The sequence below is a fragment of the Pelodiscus sinensis genome, chromosome Z, assembly GCF_052426305.1.
Source record: "Pelodiscus sinensis isolate ZL-2025 chromosome Z, ASM5242630v1, whole genome shotgun sequence".
Lineage (NCBI taxonomy): Eukaryota > Metazoa > Chordata > Testudines > Trionychidae > Pelodiscus > Pelodiscus sinensis.
In genome coordinates, this window is record NC_143085.1 from 13321200 (window position 1) to 13344184 (window position 22985).

Here is a 22985-nt window from a genome sequence, read left to right on the forward strand (position 1 = left end):
TAGAGTTTAAAGAGAAGCTGGATAAATTCATGGAGGTTAGGTCCATAAAAGGCTATTAGCCAGGGGATAAAATGGTGTCCTTGGCCTCTGTCAGAGGCTGGAGAGGGATGGCAGGAGACAAATCGCTTGATCATGGTCTTCGGTCAACCCTCTCTGGGGTACCTGGTGCTGGCCACTGTCGGTAGACAGGATACTGGGCTAGATGGACCTTTGGTCTGACCCAGTACGGCCGTTCTTATGTTCTTATGCATATGGTAAGAGAAAGCCCCAATTTATCGACAAAACTAAAATTGCTAAAAATAACCATCCCACAATGGAATTAATAAATCCCAGAAAAGTCCTATATAAAAAGATGTGAAAGCATATATAACACAAACAATGTAGCTTCTATGATAAAGATTTATTTTGTAATTTCAACATTCTGCTGCGGTTCTGGACACTAAAAACACTGAGCTCCATAAATGCCAGATAATGCAATTAATGCATTGAGCTCGGATTGCCCTAATAGAGTAAAATGCAAAAAACAAACAAAAAACAAAACAAAACAGCGAAAATGGTCCCTGGCTAATCAGATTATCAAAACTGAACATTTAAGAGCAATAGTAGTAACAAAGTAAAGATTGTTCTAATTTATTAAATTTCAACGGCCCAAAGCTTCAAGATGTTGAATATTTAATTCCTCTTGGCTATGCTATACTTATTTTAGAAAAGGTTTTAGAGTATTTTCTGAACAGGTGATTTTATTAGTTTTTATGCTACAGCAACCAGAATGCATTTTAGAAGCAATATTATAAATATTTCCTGCCTCATTTTATCTCCTCTTAAATCTTTATCCAGTTTTAGAAATGTTATTAAAGAGGAAGCTGTACCCTAGAACTCTGAATGTGTGTGTTTGTGTGCGCATGTTATTCTATAGCTTCCCTTTGTATTGATTTTACTTTCACAAGTCACACAAAAAGTATTCTATAATTGAAAGTAATCAATTCTCTTAGACATGCTATTATCAAAAATACAGAATGGAGTAAGCAGCATATAAAGATCAAACCACAGGAATCAAATACCTTCCATGGTCAAAGAATGGAAAAATACTTCAATTACTCCTCTTCTGCTCTTGTGAGTGTGAACAGAACAAGCATTTTACCATGCTACAATACAAACAAGGTAACTGCTGTTGTAGATGATGTACTGGAATGTTGACTTGATTCTTGGCAACCACCAGAGGCTTTACAGTAAGACTGAAAAAGGCATTTTAATTCACTAACCCCTAGTAACAGCAGCTGTGCTTTGTGACATCACAGCCCCACATCATACATTAAACAATGCTGAAGATTCTACATCATCCAACTCAAGAAAAGCAGAGCATTTCAGATGGCCACTATGGAACATATAACAACAGGCTTCTGGCATACGTGATGCACAGTCAACTTCAACTTATGAATCACTCGTTGCCTCTGGCACCATGGATGATGCTGCAGTCCTTAAAAAAAGAGGCTACATCATGGGAGGAAATCTGGGAGAAGGGTCTTATGCTAAAGTGAAATCTGCCTACTCTGATCGACTGAAATTCGATGTAGCAGTAAAAATCATAGACCGGAAAAAAGCTCCTCGGGACTTCCTGGAAAGATTTCTCCCAAGAGAAATAGAGATTTTGGCCAAAGTCAATCACTGCTCCGTGGTCAAGACCTATGAGATTTTTGAGACCTCTGATGGCAAAGTCTACATTGTGATGGAGCTGGGTACAAAAGGAGACTTACTGGAGTTCATCAAGAGCAAAGGGGCCATCTCTGAGGAGCTAGCTCGCAAGATGTTTCGCCAGTTGTCTTCTGCCATCAAGTACTGCCATGATTTGGATATTGTCCACAGGGACTTGAAATGTGAGAACCTCCTTCTAGACAAAGACTTTAGTATCAAACTGTCAGATTTTGGCTTTTCCAGACGACTGACTCGAGATGAAAATGGCAAAGTTATTCTCAGTAAAACCTTCTGTGGTTCTGCTGCATATGCAGCCCCTGAAGTGTTACAAGGCATTCCCTATCAGCCTAAGATTTATGATATATGGAGTCTGGGTGTAATTTTGTACATTATGGTTTGTGGGTCAATGCCATATGATGACTCAAACATTAGAAAAATGCTAAAGATTCAGAAAGAACACAGAGTGCACTTTCCCAAGTCTAAAAATTTGACAGTTGAATGCAAAGATCTTATTTACCGCATGCTGCAGCCGGACGTAGCTCGGAGGTTGACCATAGATGAGATTTTAAATCATATTTGGATGCAGACTGCAAAATCCAGAGTTCCTTCAGCAACTTCATTTGTAAAAGAAGGAGAGTGTTCTCGGAATCTTGGCAAGGTGAAGTCAGAGCACAAACCGGAAATAGACCCCATTGGGGAAGCTAAGCCCGAGAGACCAGATTACAAAACTGAGTTTAAAGCAGTGCCCAAATTGGAGGCGGTACCGGAAGCAGAGGATGCCATTCCTGAAGAGGAGCAAGCGGAAGTTAATGATCTTGCAGATCAAATGCAAAGAACAGAGATCAGAAACAGTGATGATTAAAGAGCAGCCACCTGCAAGAGTTGCCTGCATGGCTTCGGCACATGAATAAGACTGTGAAGCTAGTTTTGGAAAACAAGAGCCCAGAACAGGAGAAAGTAAAGTCCATTCATAGCAATCAATTATTTTATAGCAATTCTATTAAATTCTCTTCTAACTTGGTAATCATGTTGCTGAATTGAAAGGTTAAATAAGGAGATAGGTAGCTTGGAAAATCTAATAGACTGTATGCCCAGTTCACATAAGGCCTTTTTCCACAGCTCCCCACTGCTGAATGTTGCAAGTGCTGTGCTGAGTTAAGCCTTCTTTTGAACAATGTTTCATCACAATCTCATGCCCCTTTTACCTTTGGGCATTAACACAATGACAGTAAGCCCTCTCCAAACCCATTCTGTTATGTGCATAGAAAAATAATCCTTGTTTCCAATTCCTTTCATATTCCAGTACCACATTGGTTTTGCATATGCAGTGACAATTTCGTACCACAGTAAGATTTACCAATTATTCAATTCTGCAGCATCCCAAGAGCAGATTTGGCATTTTTCTTCATTTTCTGATGCAGAGTAATGGATTTTGCTAAACCATATCACAGTGTAAATGAAGCATGGATATGCAATTTATTACAAGTGCAGATATGCTTGCCCGCAGGGACAAGGCAAACTCCACTATTGAGACTTCTAGATTTGTCATATTCTAACAGCAGGGAACTGTTATTGTTTTAAAATTCAGCAAACGGAACACTATTACCTTAAAAAGCACAGTTCAGCCTGGAAACATGCCTGCTGGTAGACATAGCACCTGAGACTACTGTAACTCTAGATTTGCCTCACTTCAAAACTTTACTTTGCAAATTGGACCACACTGTGCTTGGCTATGTCTCCTGTTGTTTGTGTGGAACTCAAAGCAGGTACTGGATTAATTCACAGAGGAAATGGGAACATTTTTAATGTGATTGTAAAGCCATACATTGACTAGCAGGTCTCTGGGGCAATTGTAGAGTGTGAAACAACTTTGGATTCTTTTTTCAAGCTGCCCAAATTTCAAGTGACAGTGTCCCACTGAACTGTCCCATTTTATAGAACTTTCTAGTGTTACATTTGTCAGTTTAGGAATAACCAGCCTTAACAGTTTTGTCAATCTCAGCTGGGAGACAGATCTGGAACAATGTTAGCTTTTTCCTGAGTATTGCAAGGGGCAAATCAAGTTCTGGTTACCACCACCCCTGAAAGGGTAACTACTGAGTCCCCCTATCCACGGAAGGGGGGGGGATTACAAATAGCTTCAAGTAGGTTTACAAAAGCCACACTCGACATGGTGGTCATTAACCTCCTAGAAAAAGAACATACTGCCCACTCCCACTAGGACAGCTTTGTAACCACACCACTAACTCTTAACAGTACGTAGTTTAGTTTTTAACAGTAGGTTTGCATATACTGTAGTAATTTCCCTACACTAATCCCTGCCTACGGGATATTATTAAAAACCCTGTCATTTTTGGAAAAAGCAAAATGATTGGTTACAACAAATGAGTGAGCTAAATGTTTTTAATTTAGAAGCAGGGCTGGGGGAAGAGGGAAGGACCAGGCCACAAACCATCAGCAGCTACAACAGTGATTAGGAGAGGGGCATAGCAGTGAGTTCCAGGACTCAATCCCCCAGCCCCTTTGCAGAGCCTGCATAGTGGGAAGATGCTGTCAGTTACTGTGAGCTTCACTTCAAGGGCACTGTTATAGGCTCTATCCATTGTCTCCCCCTTCATGTGCTAGGTGTCTAATCACCCTGAAGTACCACTGCCCTCTAGCAGCTGGGAGGAGTTGCTGGGGATCCAGAGGAGGTGTATCTCCATTACTCCACATCCCTTCTCCAAGCTGCTGAAGGAGCCAGAGAAAACGAGAGATAAGATCAACTTTTTATGTCTCTTTCCCGCCCCTCACTCTAGCTCTCCTGCTGCCCCTAAGAGTCTTCCCTAGCACTGTCACCAGAGCATTTTGAACAGCAGCAGCTGTGAAATTGACTTCACTCTTAATGTCACTCTGCTGCTACAGGGCAGTGCCAGGGGTAGCAGCAGCAACACTGAGCTGACTGTGGAGGGGGAAAGGTGATACTTTGTTTGCTTTTGGCAAGCTCTTTTCACGACCACAACAGCTCAACAGAAATATTTAGTAAGTAAGTGAAAGGTCACGTTTTCCAAAATTAATAGCATATGACCTACCCCTTCACCAGAAGGAGCTTCCATTCATTAGATGTTTCAAACCCCAAATTGTAACCTTAAGAACAACAATTTCCTGTGGTTTCTAGGAACATCTCCCACCCTTACTTCCACTCTTTCCACAAGCGAGTCAGGCTAAGGCATCTGCTCAGCTCTTGTTTCCAATGTGGCTATCCGGTGTCAGGCTGACTTTTTGCTGCCAAGCAGAGTGAGGCAGAAAATGCAACTGACTAAAGTGAATGTCAGGAGCTCAGAGACATTCCAGCTTGTAAGAAAATTCTGCTGTTAAAAAGAGAGATTGGCCTTAGAAAAGCCAAATGATCTTTCCAATTCAAACATGTCCTGAGCCATTGGCCAATGAAGTCAATGAGAGGTTGGCTGCTGAAGTTCAGGATCATACAGATCTATGCTGCTGTCTCCCTAACTCACATCAGATGGTCAAGGTGGCAGAGCTATTTACAATGATTATATTTAAGAGCAAAAAAAGACAGTGATGCATTCCTTGTAATCAGAGGCAGCAAGCAGCATTTCTTGCACAGGCAACTACAAACGCTGCTGACCTTCCACTTTGAACTGACCTCTCTCCCCCTCTTAAAAGAAAAAAGCCCCTATATTTGAATGGTAATGTCAGAGCAATAGAGGTCAACCTGGGACAGTGACACTGAATGCAGTCACTTAGTAAATGTCAGAGCAACATTGGCAAAGGCATGTGTGTTTCAGTTCAAACAGTGATGACTTGTTTTTTTCTGCCTGGATTTACCATGTTCCTTATTACATTTTCGGAACACAGCTGGCTGGATATTTCAGATGTGCACCCCATACAGACCTATTACTGTGCTTACTGCAGAGCAAAAATACTCACCAGATTTCTGAACAGAGGAGGGCAGACTAAGAGAAAATGTGTGCACTGAAGGCTTCTCCCGTGTCCTCAAAGGATTAATGCTCCCCATAGGACTTGTTTGGCACCAAAGAGTATAATTGAAGTGGGTGCCAATTAAAGTCAAGGTTTTTGGCATTTTGGACCATGTTTTTTTCTATCCAGAATCAGGGTGGGAAGAAGAAAGAATACAGATACTTATTCTACCTCTCTTCCTTACTCAGCAGAACTGCACATTTCAGTGGACAGCAAAGCTAGAAGCAAGAAAGTTTCACACCTTGGTTCAGGCCTTAGTACAAAGGCTGACTACACTTTATAAATAGACACATCTGTACAGAAAGAGGCACTCAAATGCAGGATCACACTTTTTAAAAAACCAAGGAAAATTACAAAAAATATCCCAAACATTTCGTCCTATTTTCCAAAAGTCCAAGCAGTTTAAGTTATTTCTGGAAACATCCTTGTCCCCTAGTGATTCTGTGCCACACACCTCCATGGTACTAAGAGAAATTATACCACAATAGTAAATATTCTGCTTCCAAAATACAAGTTGTAAGCTGCTCCACTCTTGTTCTAGTAATGGCATGTCAAATGTGGGAACTATGCACTATTCAAGGGCAGAAATGGTCCCAAATCCAGCAACTGCTAGACCATGTTCTAGCAGCTTTAAGCAAATGTCCTTTCTCCTGGAAGCGTATACTGCCCTCAGCTTACACACAGCCCTGCAGAGCTAATGTTGCAGCCCCTGCTGGTAAAGGGGGTATTTAGAAGAAATCAGATGCCTTTCGTCTTTTAGGGAGCTGCAGCAGGTTGTCTGTGATTGAAGTGGGATCTTGGGTTACTGGAGTCTGAGAAACAGTCCTAGGAGGTGGGGTGCTAGTGGGTGTCTGTGACCCACCTACTGGGGTCTTATACCCAGGAGTTCCAGGGTGTGCTGGAGAAGGGGTATAACTGGCTCGCAGTGCTTTATCAGTATATTTGCTCGCAGTCCTGTTTACTAGTCGTTGTAAGGCTGGTGACATAGCTGGACTCAGTCCTTTTGGAGTGAGGCTGCAACAGAAGCAGAGTAGTTTAAAAGAATACAAAGGGCTTTTTTAAAATCAAAGTGATGCTGTACATCAGAATGCATACAGAGTGCTGAATAACCGCAGAACCTCTCTTGGGTTCCGCAAACTGACTCACATGCTCCCTTCTCCTTCCACTCCTGCATTACTGGAACCACTAAGAGTACAGCTTAGGACACAACTTGACCATTCTGTTCTTCCAGCAGCGATGCCTGATCCCTCCTGCCAATGGCTGTGTGATTAAACCTCAGCCCCACTGTTTCTCTTGCTGATTAATGCCAGGAGCCCCCACAGTCCAAACCCTCTATAGAAGCAATGCTCCCTTTCCTTTTCTTTGTGTCCATCAAGTCCTCACCCCAAATAACCTAGCCCTGGAACTTCTGCCATTTATGATCAGTTGGGGGCACTTCTCTTCCTATAATGGGGGCAGTTTGGCCTGGCAGGGAGTTCACAAAACTCTTCCCTCTCCACCATACTGCCAATAGGGGCAAAAGCAAGCAGAACAGCTAACAGCCTTGTCCAGGGAGCAGAGCTTATTCACAAATAAAATCTCTTCCCAGCATCGCACATCCATTTTTGCTCCTTGCTCTCACCTCACCCAAATGCCTTTGTTCTATGCATGCTGGATTATCTCTTACAAGAAATAACTTTCTTTTCTCCCCTGTTGCAGGGGACAATTTCCTATGGAGAAGTCTCACCTAGCCAAGTTTTCCGTGACTCTTCTTAATGCTTCCTGTTTCTTTGCTCGGTTTTTAGCAGCTGCCTCATTGGCCATCTTGAGTCCTAACCGCTCTCTGCGCCCAGGCTCCAGGATCTGTAAACACACCAAACCAGTTCAGCCTCCAGGCTGCTAACTAGGCACATTCATAGCTAGAGTCCAACCCATAGGGGTCTAGATTATGGGTGGGAGGGGCACTGGCTTTGGCACTACCTGGACAGACAGAAGCAACTGAAGATATTTACCTTCAGCTTGGAGATCCTGCTGAACTCTAGAATGTCTTCCAGCTGTCTCCCCTGATTGCATCACCTTGGTCTTACATAGGTCAGCCTTCAGCCCCATAACAATGATCGGGGAGGAGAGCTAATTTCTAGGGGAAACCAATCAACTGTATGGCCAACAGTTAGCAACAGTAGAATTTTTCTACTTCAGGAATCTCACCCAAAGATGCTCATTGTCTCCAGGAAAGGAAAGGGAGACATCCGGCATCTGAGGCCCAATGCAAATTGTAGAGCCAACCTGCCACCTTCCTAATCTTCCCAGGACACAGAAGTCTCAGCTAGTGGTGACAGGCCAGGAAAACCAAGCTGGAAGGAAGCTCCCCAGCAGGGAAAGTTTAAGGCTCTCGATCTAGTTATTCATCAAGTCACAAAACGAGACACTCTCCTCTTCTCCAGGCTTCTAGAATATTCAACCCCAACTTCAGGATGCCTGGGATGGGCCATAAGCAGTAGGTGACTCATGGCCACAGCATTTCATCCAGTTAAACTCTACCCACAGAGCCTAGGTAACCAGTGCCACAGACAAGCCATAGCTCCTACAATAATAAATATGAGTGGCTCCTCTGCTGCCATGTCACTGCAATCCATTCCCCAAAAGATGAGAGTGCTGAATTCTGAAATACCTTGAAAGCTGGTCCAGGTGTCCTGTCCACATACGGAGTTTCTGACCCATCTATTCGCAGGGGGGTGCTCTCAATCTCACCCCATGTCATAAGAGGAGAATCGGTCACACCTAGCAACAAGTAAAGAAGTGTCGGTTAGTGAGGCAAGACATTTGTAGAGACAGCAACACCCAGAGCACAGGCTCTCTGCCCACCATAGTAAACTGAAGCTGATTATGAAACAGCATAAATCACTGGTTACCCAATGGAGTAGCCATCATCACAGAGACCATCACACTCACTACATGAAAGACACTACCCTTTAACAATAGCTAGAGCTGGAGGTTAATTTCCCAGAGCCTGATCTGGTAACTGGCTTATTAGGATGAACAATGGGATCTTCTACCTAGCGTATTTCTGATTTAGAGAAAATTTATTCCATGGGAAGGATCTGCCCTGGGGAAGCCAGTGGCATGCTTTATCAGGTGCTGGAAAGGATGCAAGAATTCCCAGTCTTCAGTACAAATAATGGCTGCAGAAAGGTCAGCATAAAATCAGTGAGCACCCAACAAAAACAGAGCCTATTAGATTCTGATTAAGTACCAGAGAGGTTGTTCTATAACCTCCATGGTACAGATCTATTTGAAGGGTGGGAGAGAAAGCCGAAGGGCCGAAGATGACTGGGAGTGGTAATAATGGATTGCAAAATGAATAGGAGTTTGCAACACATTGTGAATCATGGAGAATTGGTTTGGGTCAGAATGGCACAAAAGCCCAGTGCGTTGTTTGTGGATCAATACTGGTACAGGGGCTGTCTTTTGGAGAAGATAGAAAGCTGAACTGGTAGCTTGTTACCATCCTGAACTAGCCTCAGTCACTGACACACTGGTCCTCAAACAGTCCCTTCCTTGCTGTCACACACATTTATTTGGTTGCCCAGCAACCTGCATGAACAGCAAAAAACAAAGTCTGATTCAGACAGAATGGAACGTAACAAATTCTCAAAGCCTATGCTGAAGCTGCATTACTGGCTTAAAGAACTTTCCTAGCAGCCTCCACTGAAACTGCCAAATCCCTTCCCAGGAGCCTATCCAGGGTGGCAAACTGTGCCATTAATCCAGACCACCTACAACCTGCCTCAGAGCTGAGCTCTTTGCAGCACTTAGAGCAGGGGTGGGCAAAAAGCTCTCCATAGGCTGGATCTGGCCCATGGCCACTCTGCCACTCCCCAACCCCACAGGCCAATCAGGGCCTGGGAGCATAGGAGCACACAAAGTCTTCTCGCCCCCACAAGAACACACAGTGTCTAGGGAAACATGCCAGCTGTTTTAAAACAGACACATTTATCTCTAGTTCTGTGCGCCTTTGCTGTATTCTCACCAAGATACACAATTGGCACTGCAGGATGATCTCCTTCTGTCAGCGGCTAGGGGACAGAAACATCATTTGCATCCTCCTGAATCTCTCTGTGGTGTTCTACACTACTGATCACGAGACACTACAATCTCACCTGATTGTACAATCTCACCTGCAGTGATGGAGAGGAGGCAGCTCCACGAGAGCTAGTGTGCACGGACAGCCAGCTTAGAAGCCAGCTCCCTGTGAGCACCGGCTCCAGCCTGTTCCCCACAAGCTGCTGCCTCTGTTTCGAGGCAGCAACAGCATGGGGAAGGGGCAGTCAGCTCTGCAGGAGCCACTTCCTCTCCTGTGGGTAAATGTGTAAAAATTCAGCAGTTACATGTTTACAAAAAAAAGAAAGGGGGGAAAAAAATAGCTTTTTAACATCCCTAATCCAAACTGCCTTCCAGACCCCTCACCCTGCACCCCAGTCCCAATCCAGAGCCCCATCCAGACTCTCTCCCAAAACTTGCTCTTTTCACCCATTCTTGTACTCCAGGCTGAGCCTAGAGCCCCCCCACACTACAAATTCCTTTGTCCCAGCCCAGAGCTAGAATCCTTCTTAGGACAATCTAGTCCATTCAACCTGAGTACAGTGAAGCAGCATACAGCTCTCAGATGCTCCCGAGCCCAGCATGATTTCTGTCCTGAGACTGAGATGGAACAGAGAACTAAGCCACCACATACTATACCCACGAGAACCATTGCCTCAGCAGATCTATAAAGTGGAAGTCAAGCCTGCATGATTACAGAAACATGGATACAGAAAGGTCAGTGGAACAGGACAGCACTGCTAACTACTTTGCTTTTACATTAGAGCAAAAACAGTCTCTTCTTACCAGGGGCAGGAGAGGGGGTGGCCACAAATCCATAGCCATTCACTTTTGGAGACTCCTGGGGGATCAGCTCTTTCCCATCTGGCCCTACTTTGCCCTGTTTGTACTAGAACAGAAAAGCTGGGATCAGTCAGGTACACTTGGAGAAAGCATCCAATTAGGCACATTCAGTTCTCATCCAATTAAATGCATTCAGTTCTCACATTCTGCATCTCACCCAATGAAGGGTGTTTCATTCACAATTAATGACTTGTCTATAAACTAACCTGGGCATTGAGGGCTGCTGCCTGCTGCAGCTGGGATTTACTCAGTGCTTGACTGAATGGATCTTTCAGAAAGCGGGTGTTCCTATGCACAACTTCTCGAGGCTTCTTAAACACATCATCCTCATCAGGCACACCTGAAAAGGCAGCCAAGGGATCAAGAAAAGGGCTGAGTTCCCACTAGAGGGCAGGCTGGCATAAGGCTGCCAAACCCACACATCATCTCAGTACACATTTCAGCAATTACAGAGGCAAATATATTTTGCCATTTCTGCCGATTTAAAATAAAGTTTACATTAATGCACGTGTCTACCTTACTATCTGAAAAGCAAAGACAAATCAAGCTACATTAGAAAAGCAGGAAACACACACAAGAGTTTCCGCATTTCACATAAAGGTTGTTTATTGTACATTCAGCAGAAAAGGTATCTAGCCTCAGTGTGGGTTTGTTAAAAGATCCCATTGCCTTCAATACGGCAGCCAAGAGACCAGCAAAACCCACATATTCAGAGTTGAACTGCATCGTAGGAGGAAAGAGGGAAACTGAATACACTCATTAACAAGACAAACCCAATAGGGAGAAACTATGACTCCAAAAACAAATGCCACTGCAATGTATACTCCAAATTAAAAAACACAGTAAGAGAACCCAAGAACTGCCACCATAGCTTAACAACCAAGTAAAAAGCAGTGACAGATAAAAAGATACCTTTTAAAAAGTGGAAGTCAAATCCTAGTGAGAAAAATAGAAAGGAGCATAAACTTTGCCAGATTAAGTGTAAAATATCATTAAAAAAGCCAAAAAGGAGTTTAAAGAACAGCTAGCCAAACACTCAAAAAGTAATAGCAAAATGTTTTTAAGTACATCAGAAGCAGGAAGCCTGCTAAAAAATCAATGGGGCTCTTGGATGATCAAGATGCTAAAGGAGCACTCAAAGATGATAAAGTCATTGTGGAGAAGCTAAATAAATTCTTTCCTTCAGTCTTCACGACTGAGGATATTGGGGAGATTCCCAAACCTGAGTCACTCTTTTTAGGAGACAAATCTGAGAAATTGTCCTAGACTGAGGTGTCATTAGAGAAGGTTTTGGAACAAACATAACAGTAACAAGTCACCGGGACCAGATGGCATTCACCCAAGAGTTCTGAAATAACTTAAGTGGGAAATTGTGGAACTATTAACTGTTGTTTGTAACCTAGCCTTCCAATCAGCTTCCGTACCTAATGACTGGAAGATAATATGATGCCAAAAAAGGCTCGAGAGATAATTCTGGCAATTACAGACTGGCAAGTCTAATGTCAGTATCGGGAAAATTGGTTGAAACTATAGTAAAGAATAAAATTGTCAGACACATACATTAACATAATTTGTTGGAAGAAAGTCAACATGGTTTCTGTAAAGGGAAAAATCATACCAGACTAATCTGCTGGAGTTCTTTGAGGGGGTCAACAAACATGTGGACAAGGGGGATCCAGTAGATATAGTATACTTAGATTTCCAGAAAGCCTTTGACAAGGTCCCTCACCAAAGGCTCTTAAGTAAAGTAAGTTATCATGGGATAAGAGGGAAGGTCCTTTCATGGACTGATAATGGATTAAAAGACAGGAAACAAAGGGTAGGAATAAATGGTAAGTTTTCCAAATGGAGAGAGATAACTTAGTGAGGTCCCCCAAAGGTCTGTCCTGGAACTCATCCTATTCAACATATTTATAAATCATCTAGAGAAAGGGGTAAATAGTGAGGGGGCAAAATCTGCAGATGATACCAAACTGCTCAAGATAGTTAAGGCCAAAGCAGGCTGAAGAGCTTCAAAAAGATCTCACCAACCTAAGTGATTAGGTAACAAAATGGCAAATTAAATTTAACGTTGACAAATGTAAAATAATGCACATTGGAAAAAAATAATCCCAGCTACATATACAATATGACAGGAACTAATTTAGCTACAACTATTCAAGAGAGAGATCTTGAAATCATTATGGACAGTTCTCTGAAAACAGCCACTCAGTGTTCAGAGGCAGTCAAAACAGCAAATAAAATGTTAGAAATCATTTAAAAAGGGATAGACAATAAAACAGAGGATATCTTATTGCCTCTACATAAAATCCTGGTACATCCACATCTTGAACACTGTGTACAGATGTGGTCACCTCATCTCAAAAAAGATATATTGGCATGGGAAAAGTTCAGAAAAAGGGTAACAAAAATGATTAGGGGTTTAGAATAGGTCCCATCTGAAGAGAAATTAAAGAGACTTGGACTTTTCATCTTAGAAAAGAGGAGACTAAGGGGGATATGAAAGAGATTTATAAAATCATGACATGTGGAAAAAGTGAATAAGGAAAAGTTATTTACTTATTCCCACAATATAAGAACGAGGGGTCACCAAATGAAATTAATAGGCAGCAGGTTTAAAACAAACAAAAGGAAGTTTTTCTTCACTGAGCACACAGTCAACCACTGGAACTCCTTGCCAGAGGATACGGTGAAGGCTAAGACTTTAACAGGGTTCAAAAAGGAGCTAGATAGATTCAAGGAGGTTAGGTCCATCAATGAGGATGAGTAGGAATGGTGTCCCTAGCCTCTGTTTGTCTGGAAATGGGTGATGGGGGAGGGATCATGGGAGGAGTACCGGTTGTGTTCCCTCCCTCTGGGGCATATGATATTGGCCACTGTTAGCAGACAGGACACTGGGTTAGATGGACCTTTGGTCTGACCTAGTATGGCCATTCTTATATGGATAATAAGCAACAGGTGAAAAATAGCATTAGAGGCAAAGTGAGACAGGAATGACATTGGAAAGAAACATCGTGTCTTACCTCATGGAAGGAAAAGATTCTAAGTGCAATCTTACCCTAGGAACAGCAATTCAGGCACCCAAACAAGATATGTGGACAGCAAGGGTGAAATACAGGTGCTGTGTGGTGAATCAGTGCATGTTTCTACTGCTGATGCCTTGTAAGGGAAGCATTTGCCTCACCTGGTGGGTAATACATCAGGGAATTCTGAGCCTTGTACTCCCAAGTCTCCACTCCAGCTTTCCCACTCTCCAAGGCCTGGTGCTCTGCTGAGGGAAGCGCCAGATACTCAAGTCGTCGCTGGAATCATATTGAAAACAAAGCCTGAATTTCACACTCTTATTTAGACTGAAAATAAGCTCTACTTTTCATCTCTTTGTTCTTTTGTCTTTCAGAGGAGAGTAGTTCAGAGATTGGTTTCCTTTGAAGAGACCAGAGACCACTGCTATAAAATAAGATATGAAGTTTAAAGGGAGAGGTATAATTATCATTCCTGGAATGGCTTTTTGCATTTCTGTCTCTTCTGTAACCCAAGCTGAATCAATCACTTCATTGTGAGAATGCTACTCTGGTGTTGGCCTTTTAAAGTTTGGTATCTGTAGGGGAGCCTAGATGGCCCACCCTTCACCAAAACAATGTCTGCCTTGTCAGGCCTTGCCCTGTCCCTGTCCAAGGTACGAATCTCTAACAAAGCAAACCTTAGGCCTGTCTCAAGTCTGGTGCACGTAAACATGCAGACAAGGTAGGGGAAGCTTTGGGAGGCAGAGACTGCATAGTACGACGAGACCAGGCCAAGAAAACTAGAAACAATTTGGTACTGGTTTGGTACAATTTGCTCCCATTTTTGAGGAGGGAAAAATTCCAGATACAGCCATCGAACTGTTAATTGGATGTACCCCAAATATTGGCATAATAGGTATCTTACACAATATGCAGTTGATTGGTAGATATTATTAGAATGACCAAGTCTCGCTTTGCTATAAAATGGGCTTAGTAAGAAGAATCAATGGGATGAAATAAGCAGGATTGACCCATAGGTCCCGCTCGTTGTAACTAGAAGTAATAGACCCCTTCACATTGGTGACTCCCATGCACAGTGTTCCGATATATGGGAATCAAAGGAACCACAACCTCCTGCCTAGTACTGTAGGTAGCATACAGGTGAAGTGTAAGTGAACTAGGCTTAATTATTGTATTATAATAATGTTCTATTAATTACTTTTGCATTGCTTTGCACTGTATTAATTGCTTTACAATTTAAACCTTAAATACTATAAATGTTACAGTAATTGTTTTTAAGGCTTGTAAAATGTAAACAACTATATTAACTGCTTAAAGCTTGCAATAAATAAGTGGTTAAGCCTCTCTAGAGGGTCCTGGTTTCCCTTGGATCTAAAAATCGAACCACACGACAGTATCAGTCCCTTTGAGTGGACAGGAGGTATACAGGGCTACAAAAATAAGCACACATTTACTACAGAGTCTTTGTAGACTTAAATTCACGAATCTCTGAAATTAAATGTCAAGCAGCCATCTAGAAAGACTGACAGAGCCTCTACCTCAGTAACAGCTTCTCCACAAAGAACCATTCAACAGCTTTCTAGAAGATTTGTAACACAAACACTTAGACGGTGCTTTGCATTTTCAAAGCTATGTACAATATATAACCACAGCACCCTTGATGTATGTCAATATTATCCCCAAGCTGTACATAGGAAAAATGGGAGCACAAAAGAGTTTAGTGATTTGTCCAGTGCTACAGCAAATTGGGGCTGAGCCAGGACTGAACTCCAGAGTTCTTTTTAGCTCACTATACAAGATCCCAGTGTCTCATACACATACAACTCAAAATCAATCAATGTTTTGCTCTTGATGCATCGGTGTGTTAAAGTCAACAGTCACATATGAGCACATAAGAAACAAATCTCAGGGGTCTAGTGGGACTCAGCAATAGAAGGGAACTTAATACTGTCTCCTCTCCCCCATCAAAAGCAAGAAAATATCCTTCCTACTAGGTTAAAAATGATGAGGGGATGATTTAGTTGGGGTTGATCATGCTGTTAGCAGGGGGTTGGACTCAATGACCTCCTGAGATCTCTTTCAATCTTATGATGCTATGAAAAAGACAACAGCAATTGTCCACAGTATTATGTCAGAAGAGCTCAGCCTTTCAGGAGCCATTTCCCCACCTGAGCGAACTCCTCTTCTGCTTCGTACAACCAAGAGTGTCTGGCCTTCTCCTTCTCTTTGGCCACTTCCATGATCTGCTCAAATGAAGCATTATCTTCGCTGGTGTGTTTGGTTAAGAAGCTGTCAAGGCTGGGAAGAGCATCCTTATTCTGTTCTTTCTCCACTTCTCCTAGAGAGATGAGGGAAGAAGTCTAATGAAGAGGCTCACAATCCCCTTTCTGTATTAAGAGGTGCCTGGTTATTAATCCCCCATGCAATTATTTTCCCACACTGACCCCAGCTGACCCCAGGCTCCACCACCCTTCGGCATTTTAAAGGGGCAGCGCCGCTGCACAGATGAGCCATGGATCAGTTGTGTGGTGCTGGCGGCTGCCCCTTTGAAACACTGCTTCAAAGGGGCAGCACCACATAACTGATCCCAGGCTCAGCTGTGCAGCACTGCTGCTTTGAAGTACCCCTTTCCTCATAGAGGCAGCAAAGGGGGAGGGAGGAAATAAACTGGTTGACTAGTCAACAGACTATCCGATAAGCAAATGCTTATCCGATAGTCAACTAGTTTTTAACATCCCTTGTCTTTACTATTCTGTACATGAACAGCTCTACTCTTGGTACCTTGCCCACAGGTAAAAAACCCTTTTCTTGGCAAACGATGAAGGTTCACATCAGTGATCATTACTGATCCATTCAGGCCCGTATACCACACAACCTGTGGTGGAGTTTCACTTGGTGCAGATATTAGAAGGGGCCACTTTAACAGATTAACATCAGATGACACAGTAGTATTTTATTTCCCCTCCTGCTGGCAAACCCAAATAAAAAAAATAGTCCTTTTCCTACCTTCTTCTGCAGTTTTGATCCCAATCTTGGACTTGTTCAACAAGGAAGAGGAGCCTGGGTGTACTTCAGGTGTTTCAAATGTGGCTGGAGTAACATCTGTGCCAGAGAAATAAATTCCAGCATGTTACAAAAACCAAGAGCAGAACACCTTCTGTTACTGCTAGTGGATAAGCAAGTCTTCAGAGGACTTGTCTGCCGGCTCTCATTAGTCTCAGGTGACCCACAGTTTGAGACTAAGACAGAGAAACTCTTTAAAGAAAGTTAGGGAAGGGTATAAAATTATTTCTGTGTAAGTCATTTCCAGCCACTGCTCAATCATTTCCTAATCCTGCTGGGGACCAATGACAAGATTCCCCATTGATGTCAGGGCGGGGGGGAAGGGAGCATGAAGAGATTGCATTCTAAGCATTCTTTATTTCATGTGATGAATGACAAAAGCAGGCAATGATTTGTGTTTCAGGACAGCTCTCACTCAGGGCAATGCCAGCAACTGCCACGCACAAACAGCAACACCAATACCATGGGGAAGGGGACATTCAAAATGGTACATGCCCTTTACCACATGCATTGCCCACAACACAGCAGCTGCCCCTTTGGGAGCCAACATCCCAATTCCACAGCAAGAAGTCACCCAGTGGCTGAGTTTTACAGCAGGGAAGCCCTGTAAATTACCCAGCATGAGAATTACATGCTTACCTGGGAAATAGCACTTAAACCAGGTTGGAGGAGAGACGGAAATACAGCTGGTCCCCAACTTACAAACGAGTTACGTTCCAACACCTGGTCGTAACTTGATTTGTTTGTAAGTCGGAAATACATGCAGCCGTGCTGTTCATAAGTACAGATGGTGAGTTTGTAAGTTGGGGACTGGCTGTAATGAGGTAAATGGGAGGTTGGTCGTAAGTGCAGATGGTCGTAAGTCAATGCGTTCGTAAGTCAGGGACTGGCTGTAAACTCAAAAGGAGAGGAAAAAAACCCAACCCTGACAGACACAAGAGAAGCCCCATAAATGGTCACTTATTCATTTCCCAGTTATTTTAGTTAACAGGGAATAGATTTTGTGCAACAGATCTAAAAATATATATAAGTTGCACACAATTTCTGAACACTTATGTCTTGCTTACAAGCATCTCCACAGCAGCCTCCAGTAGGACTTGGTGTTTGCTGGCATATTTTGTCATTGCATATTACTGTTCACTACATGCCACTTCTTTGATCTCTATGCTTTTAGTTTTTTTAAGTTGTACTAGACTTACTCTCATAGCAATTCCTGAAACAAAAACTGGTATGTAACAGTATAGAGCAGAAGTACCACATGAACCTCTGATAATCAGGTCATTTGTTTCCACGAAGGTGTATCAATTAAGAGGCTATCCCACTGTATTAAATAAAGCTTCATAGCAGGACTCAGTAGAAGGCTTGACATAACAAGTCTACCCAGAGCTATAATAGTAAGGATTAAAGCAGTGGTCCCCAATGTGGTGCCCGCGGGCGCCAAGGCGCCCACCGGGGCATTTGTGCACGCCCGCCGACAACCTGGGCTGGGCCGGCCCTGCCCCCGGCGCATGGGAGGCGCCGGCCCCAGGCGCGCGATATGCACCGGCGCCTGGTGCACGGCGCTCGGGCAGCCCCAGCCCCGGGGCACATGAGGGCGCGCGGCTCGGGCGGTGGCAGCACCGGCCCCGGGCCCATGGTACAAGGCACTCGGGTGGCCCCGGCCCTGGGGCACATGCCGATGCCGGGTGCAAGGGCATCCCCGCCCCCGGGCGCCCGGCACATGAGTGGCACCGCCCCCCAGGCGCCCGATGCATTAGTGGCTCCGCCTCCCAGGCTCCCGGCGCATGAGTGGCCCCGCCCCCTGGGCGCCCGGGAGCCTCTATAGGTTGGGGACCACTGGATTAAAGAAACAGCCTGGAGTTTCTAAAGAGACACAAGACCTCATGTATCAGAGCACAAAGCAACCTCTAATAAGTGGGAGTTATGAAATAACCAGCCCACTGAGAAACTTCTTACTGCTTCTCTACATTGTTTCTTGTAGCCTTCCTCTAAAGTAGTTGACACCAGCCACTGTCAAAACACCATTGTCATCCAGTAACTCCTGTGCAGTCAGAAATAATCACTGCTTTTCCCCAGGATGATCAGACGGCAGCTACAGCACTACATTCTGGACCTTAAACAAGTTGGGTTCCCAGGCACTCAGCAACACTACATTTTCCCTTGCTACCATAAAACAATCTATCAAAGTGACAAAAAGACAGCAGTGCTTTATAGCTTTTACTTTATGACACACAGCACACTAACAGCCTACTCATGAAATCATCCAGCTAACCACCAGCACTTACATGGGGCAGGTGTCTCCTTGGATGATTTCCCCAATGAGGAGCCAAATTTGATTGCTATTTGTCTCATTTTCTCTAAGTCACCACTTTCTTCAGCTTCCAAGTACTCCTTCTGAGCACGTAACCTCTCAACATCAGGAAAGAAATCCCTCTGGATAATCTTCTCCAAACTCTGTAGTTTAAAAAAAATGAAAGAAAAAAAAAGAGAGAGAAGGAACAATTCTAAGCATACCTGGCAAGCAAGAAAGAGCAAAATCAGTTTAGGGAAACTTTCGTTCAGTGGGAAGAGGGAGGAAGGATTTAGGATTCCATGAAAGCCATGATTGACTGCAATGCATGAGCAACACTAACATCCTATTTGTCCATCCATGATACCACAGGTGCACAAACAGTACCAGTGCTGGATTTCTCAACACTGCTGCAGCAGCAGGGTTGACCATGATCTAAAGCAGAGGTTGCCAAATGTTATTTACCAAGTCCTTCTTTGGAGATTTATGCTCCAGGCATTTCCCGCCTTTTTTAAAAGGGAACCATGGACCCCAGTCTCTACTCACCTTGCAGCACTTGGGTAGTCTCAGTTTCCAAGATCTAGTTCCCTCCCTGCCTTGCTCTCCCCCACAGGAGAAGAAAGTGTGCTCCATGGAAGAGGCAAGGTCAGGAGCAGCATGGAAGGCTGCATCCCATGAGTACTGTCCCTCCTGCTGGACACAGCCCTTTAAACATGGCCCTGTCCACTTCCCCTGAGCAAGCTCTGTCCAGAAGGAGAAGAGGATGAGCATTTTGTCTTGGATGGGGCCACAATCAGGAGGCAACTCTGGCCAGCAAGAGGGTCAGTACTCGGCTCCCTGCCAGTATCCCCAGTAGAGGAGTGTAACTGCAGGTGGTATGGACATGAGAGACAGGCAGGGAGTCCAGTCCCAACATCCGATACCACCCACGCAGACCGCTCACCATTCCCCCTTCCAGATACAACCCCTGCTTACTCAGCCCTACAATGCAGCCCCATCAAGTCCTCAGTCTCCCCTGATATCATCAGAAGCACATCGGGGGGGAGAAGTATGTGCACCTCAGATGGGGATTCTCTGATTTAGATGGACCATCTCTAAGAGTGAGAGAGCTTAATCACCATCACCCTTCAATCCTTGGCACCTTTGCTGAGACGGCCAGTAAGAGTGCCATACTCCCTTACTCACCTAACAGCTGACACAGAGGAGGCATTCTGAAGTAGATACCTAGTCACAAGGAACTAGTTGGGTTCCACCCCATTTAAAATGGACCACAAAAGATCTATTAGCATGAGACTATGAGTATGACCACGCTGCAATCAAAGGCATAATCACATCTTGGGTAGACATACATACATTAGCTTTGCTTTCATTTAGCTAAAAATAGCAGTAAAGATGCAGAGACATAGGGCATAACCTAGACCAGAACCTCAGGGAAGCACTTGCCTTGCTAACCTGAGTCAGGGTCTGTCTCCATTGCCATTTTCAGCTGCACTAGTTACATTTAAGTTTAATCACACCTCCAACTGCAAAGCAAACGTATTCTTAGTTTAATGTTGAACAATCCCAACACACTCTGCCAAAAACATTTATAAACATGGACAGTACTGGTGTCATGTTACATACATCCCAGAAACATAGCCAGCTCTGGAGCAAAACCCAACAATTGCAGAGCTATGGGCCGAACTTAGACAGGAACATAAGAACGGCCACACCGGGTCAGACCAAAGGTTCATCTAGCCCAGTGTCCTGTCTGCCAACAGTGGCCAATACCAGATGCCTTAGAGGGAGGAAACAGAACAGGCAGTCCTCACGTGATTCCTCTCCTGTCTCCCATTTCCAGACAAACAGAGGCTAGGGACACCATTCCTACCCATCCTGGCTAATAGCCATTCATGGACCTAACCTCCCTAAATCTCTCTAGCTCTTTTTGGAACCCTGTTAAAGTCCTAGCCTTCACCACATCCTCTGTCAAAGAGTTCCAGCAGTTGACTGCGCTGAGTGAAGAAAGCAAAGACGAACCTTATGGTCACCCAGGCGCAGGGTTGATAACAGTTCTAAACACAGAACAGTGTGTGTGTAAAGCCAGCCACAGTGGCACAGATGGGTGGGAGTGTCTGAAGCCACTTTTGCCCTTCAGCTGTGCTGTGCTTTAGGGTCCCTTGCCCGGCCCACTCGGGCATTGGTGTGAGCCACAGAAGGGGGCCTGATCGGCAGGGGCTGTCACGGGTTGCTAAGTCAGCACCCTCCCACCTTCACAAAGGGCACACCCTGGGGCTGCCTAGGAAAGAGGAGACAGGACCCTGCCCACACTGAGCCCAGACCCTATCCCCAGTGGGGGGCAATCCCTCTCCAACTGCCCTGGCTTCCCGCTTCAGCCCCCACCTGCAAACTAATTCTCATATCTGGCCAGCCCCCCCAGCACCCCTCCCCCATCCATCCCCGCCATGACTGGCCAGCCCCCTCCTCCAGACAATCCCCAGCCACTCCAGCCTCCCCCACAGCCCCAGCCACTCTCCCCTCCCCCCCCCCCCCCCCCGACAGCCCCGGCCACTCCAGCCCGCCCCTCCCAACAGCCCCGGCCACTCCAGCCCCCCCCCCAAAGCCCCGGCCACTCCAGCCCCGCCCCCCCGGCCACTCCAGCCCCCCCCTCCCGACAGCCCCAGCCACTCCAGCCCCCCCCCCAAAGCCCCGGCCACTCCAGCCCCGCCCCCCCGGCCACTCCAGCCCCCCCCTCCCGACAGCCCCGGCCACTCCAGCCCACCCCCCCCCCCCGACAGCCCCGGCCACTCCAGCCCCCCCCCCCCCCCCGACAGCCCCGGCCACTCCGCCCCCCCCTCCAAAGCCCCGGCCACTCCGCCCCCCCCCCCCCGACAGCCCCGGCCACTCCAGCCCCCCCCCAAGCCCCGGCCACTCCGCCCCCCGCCCGAGCGCCCCGCGGCCCGCTCACCTCGATGTAGCTCTCCTCGTCCAGGATCCTCTTGCGCCGCTTGGCGGGCTCCGGGGCCGCTCCTCGCAGCACGGCCACGGCCGCCCCGTCGGCCTGCAGGGGCACCAGCGCCAGGGGCGAGGCCGCAGCGTTGGCGGAAGCCCCCGGCTCCTCCATTGCGCCAGGCCGGGGATCGCTGTCAGCAGGGGCAGGGCCCACACAAGCGAAGGCGAGCGGGGACTTGACCCTACTCAGCCACCGTCGCCCCGCGCAGACTGCTGGGATTTGTAGTTTTCTTTTAGCGCAGGCCCCAGCACCGCCTGGAGAGCCTGGCGCGGCTAGCGAGAAACCACAGCGGGCGGCTAGAGCGTCGCAATGGGCGAGCGCGCCCCCTGCCCGAAAGGAGGAGGGAGAGCGGGCAAGGCCGTATGCGCGTGGGGGAGGATCGCAGGAGCAGCAGCCTGGGGGTGAGACGGGTCGGGCTGCAGGATCAGAGCGCACAGAGCGGCGGAGCCCCTGGCTGGAAGGCACTGGGCTAGTCCGGGACGTGCCCAGCCAGGCAGATCGCCCTGCTAGGGGGCCGGGCAGCAAGCGCAGCCCTAAGGCCGGGCGTGGGCTGCAGACCCCGGGGAGTCCCAGATTCCCAAATGGGTCCCTACCTCCACTGGACATTGCTAAGGGGCCGCAAATGAAAAACAGCTTGAAACCCCCATCCCAGAGGCGGGGGGCAGTAGCCCAGGGAAGTAGCCAGGGCAGGGTCCGAGCACGGTAACGAGCCTAGTCTGAGGTCAGGAAAAAAAAAAGGCAAATGACTGAATGTCATCAGCTGTCTGATACTGCCCGAGGCTTGGTCAGCTCCCCGTAAGCTGAGCGCTTGGGCTGCCACCAAGGGGAGATTGAAATTCTGCTCAGCTGATTAGCAGAGCAAGCATGTCCAGCAGCAGGTGCTTCTACTGGTGGTGCACATGGGCACATGCCCCAGTGCACATAACAAAATTTTTCCTGCACATGTATGGAATAAATTAGCCTTGGTAGGATTGAATCCTGTACATGTCCTGGTGTCAGAAGAAAGAATGGGATGGGCTGC

The 22985-nt window shown here is 46.0% G+C and overlaps 2 protein-coding genes across 2 annotated transcripts; one reads left to right on the forward strand and one right to left on the reverse strand.

The window, feature by feature from the left end:
- Nucleotides 1-381: 381 nt before the first annotated feature.
- On the reverse strand, nucleotides 382-22168 carry ESS2 (ess-2 spliceosome associated protein). The gene is made up of 10 exons (XM_075898234.2): nucleotides 21920-22168; nucleotides 18968-19136; nucleotides 16626-16721; nucleotides 15788-15957; nucleotides 13781-13898; nucleotides 10803-10936; nucleotides 10540-10642; nucleotides 8324-8433; nucleotides 7400-7515; nucleotides 382-6687 (listed from the first exon to the last, which is right to left on the reverse strand). The coding sequence occupies exons 1-10, from the start codon at nucleotides 22073-22075 to the stop codon at nucleotides 6402-6404; spliced, it is 1458 nt and encodes a 485-aa protein (XP_075754349.1). The 5' UTR covers nucleotides 22076-22168; the 3' UTR covers nucleotides 382-6401.
- Nucleotides 1460-2554, forward strand: LOC102457750 (testis-specific serine/threonine-protein kinase 2). The gene has a single exon (XM_075898235.1). It carries the CDS (start codon nucleotides 1460-1462, stop codon nucleotides 2552-2554), a length of 1095 nt encoding a protein of 364 aa, XP_075754350.1.
- Nucleotides 22169-22985: the final 817 nt, after the last annotated feature.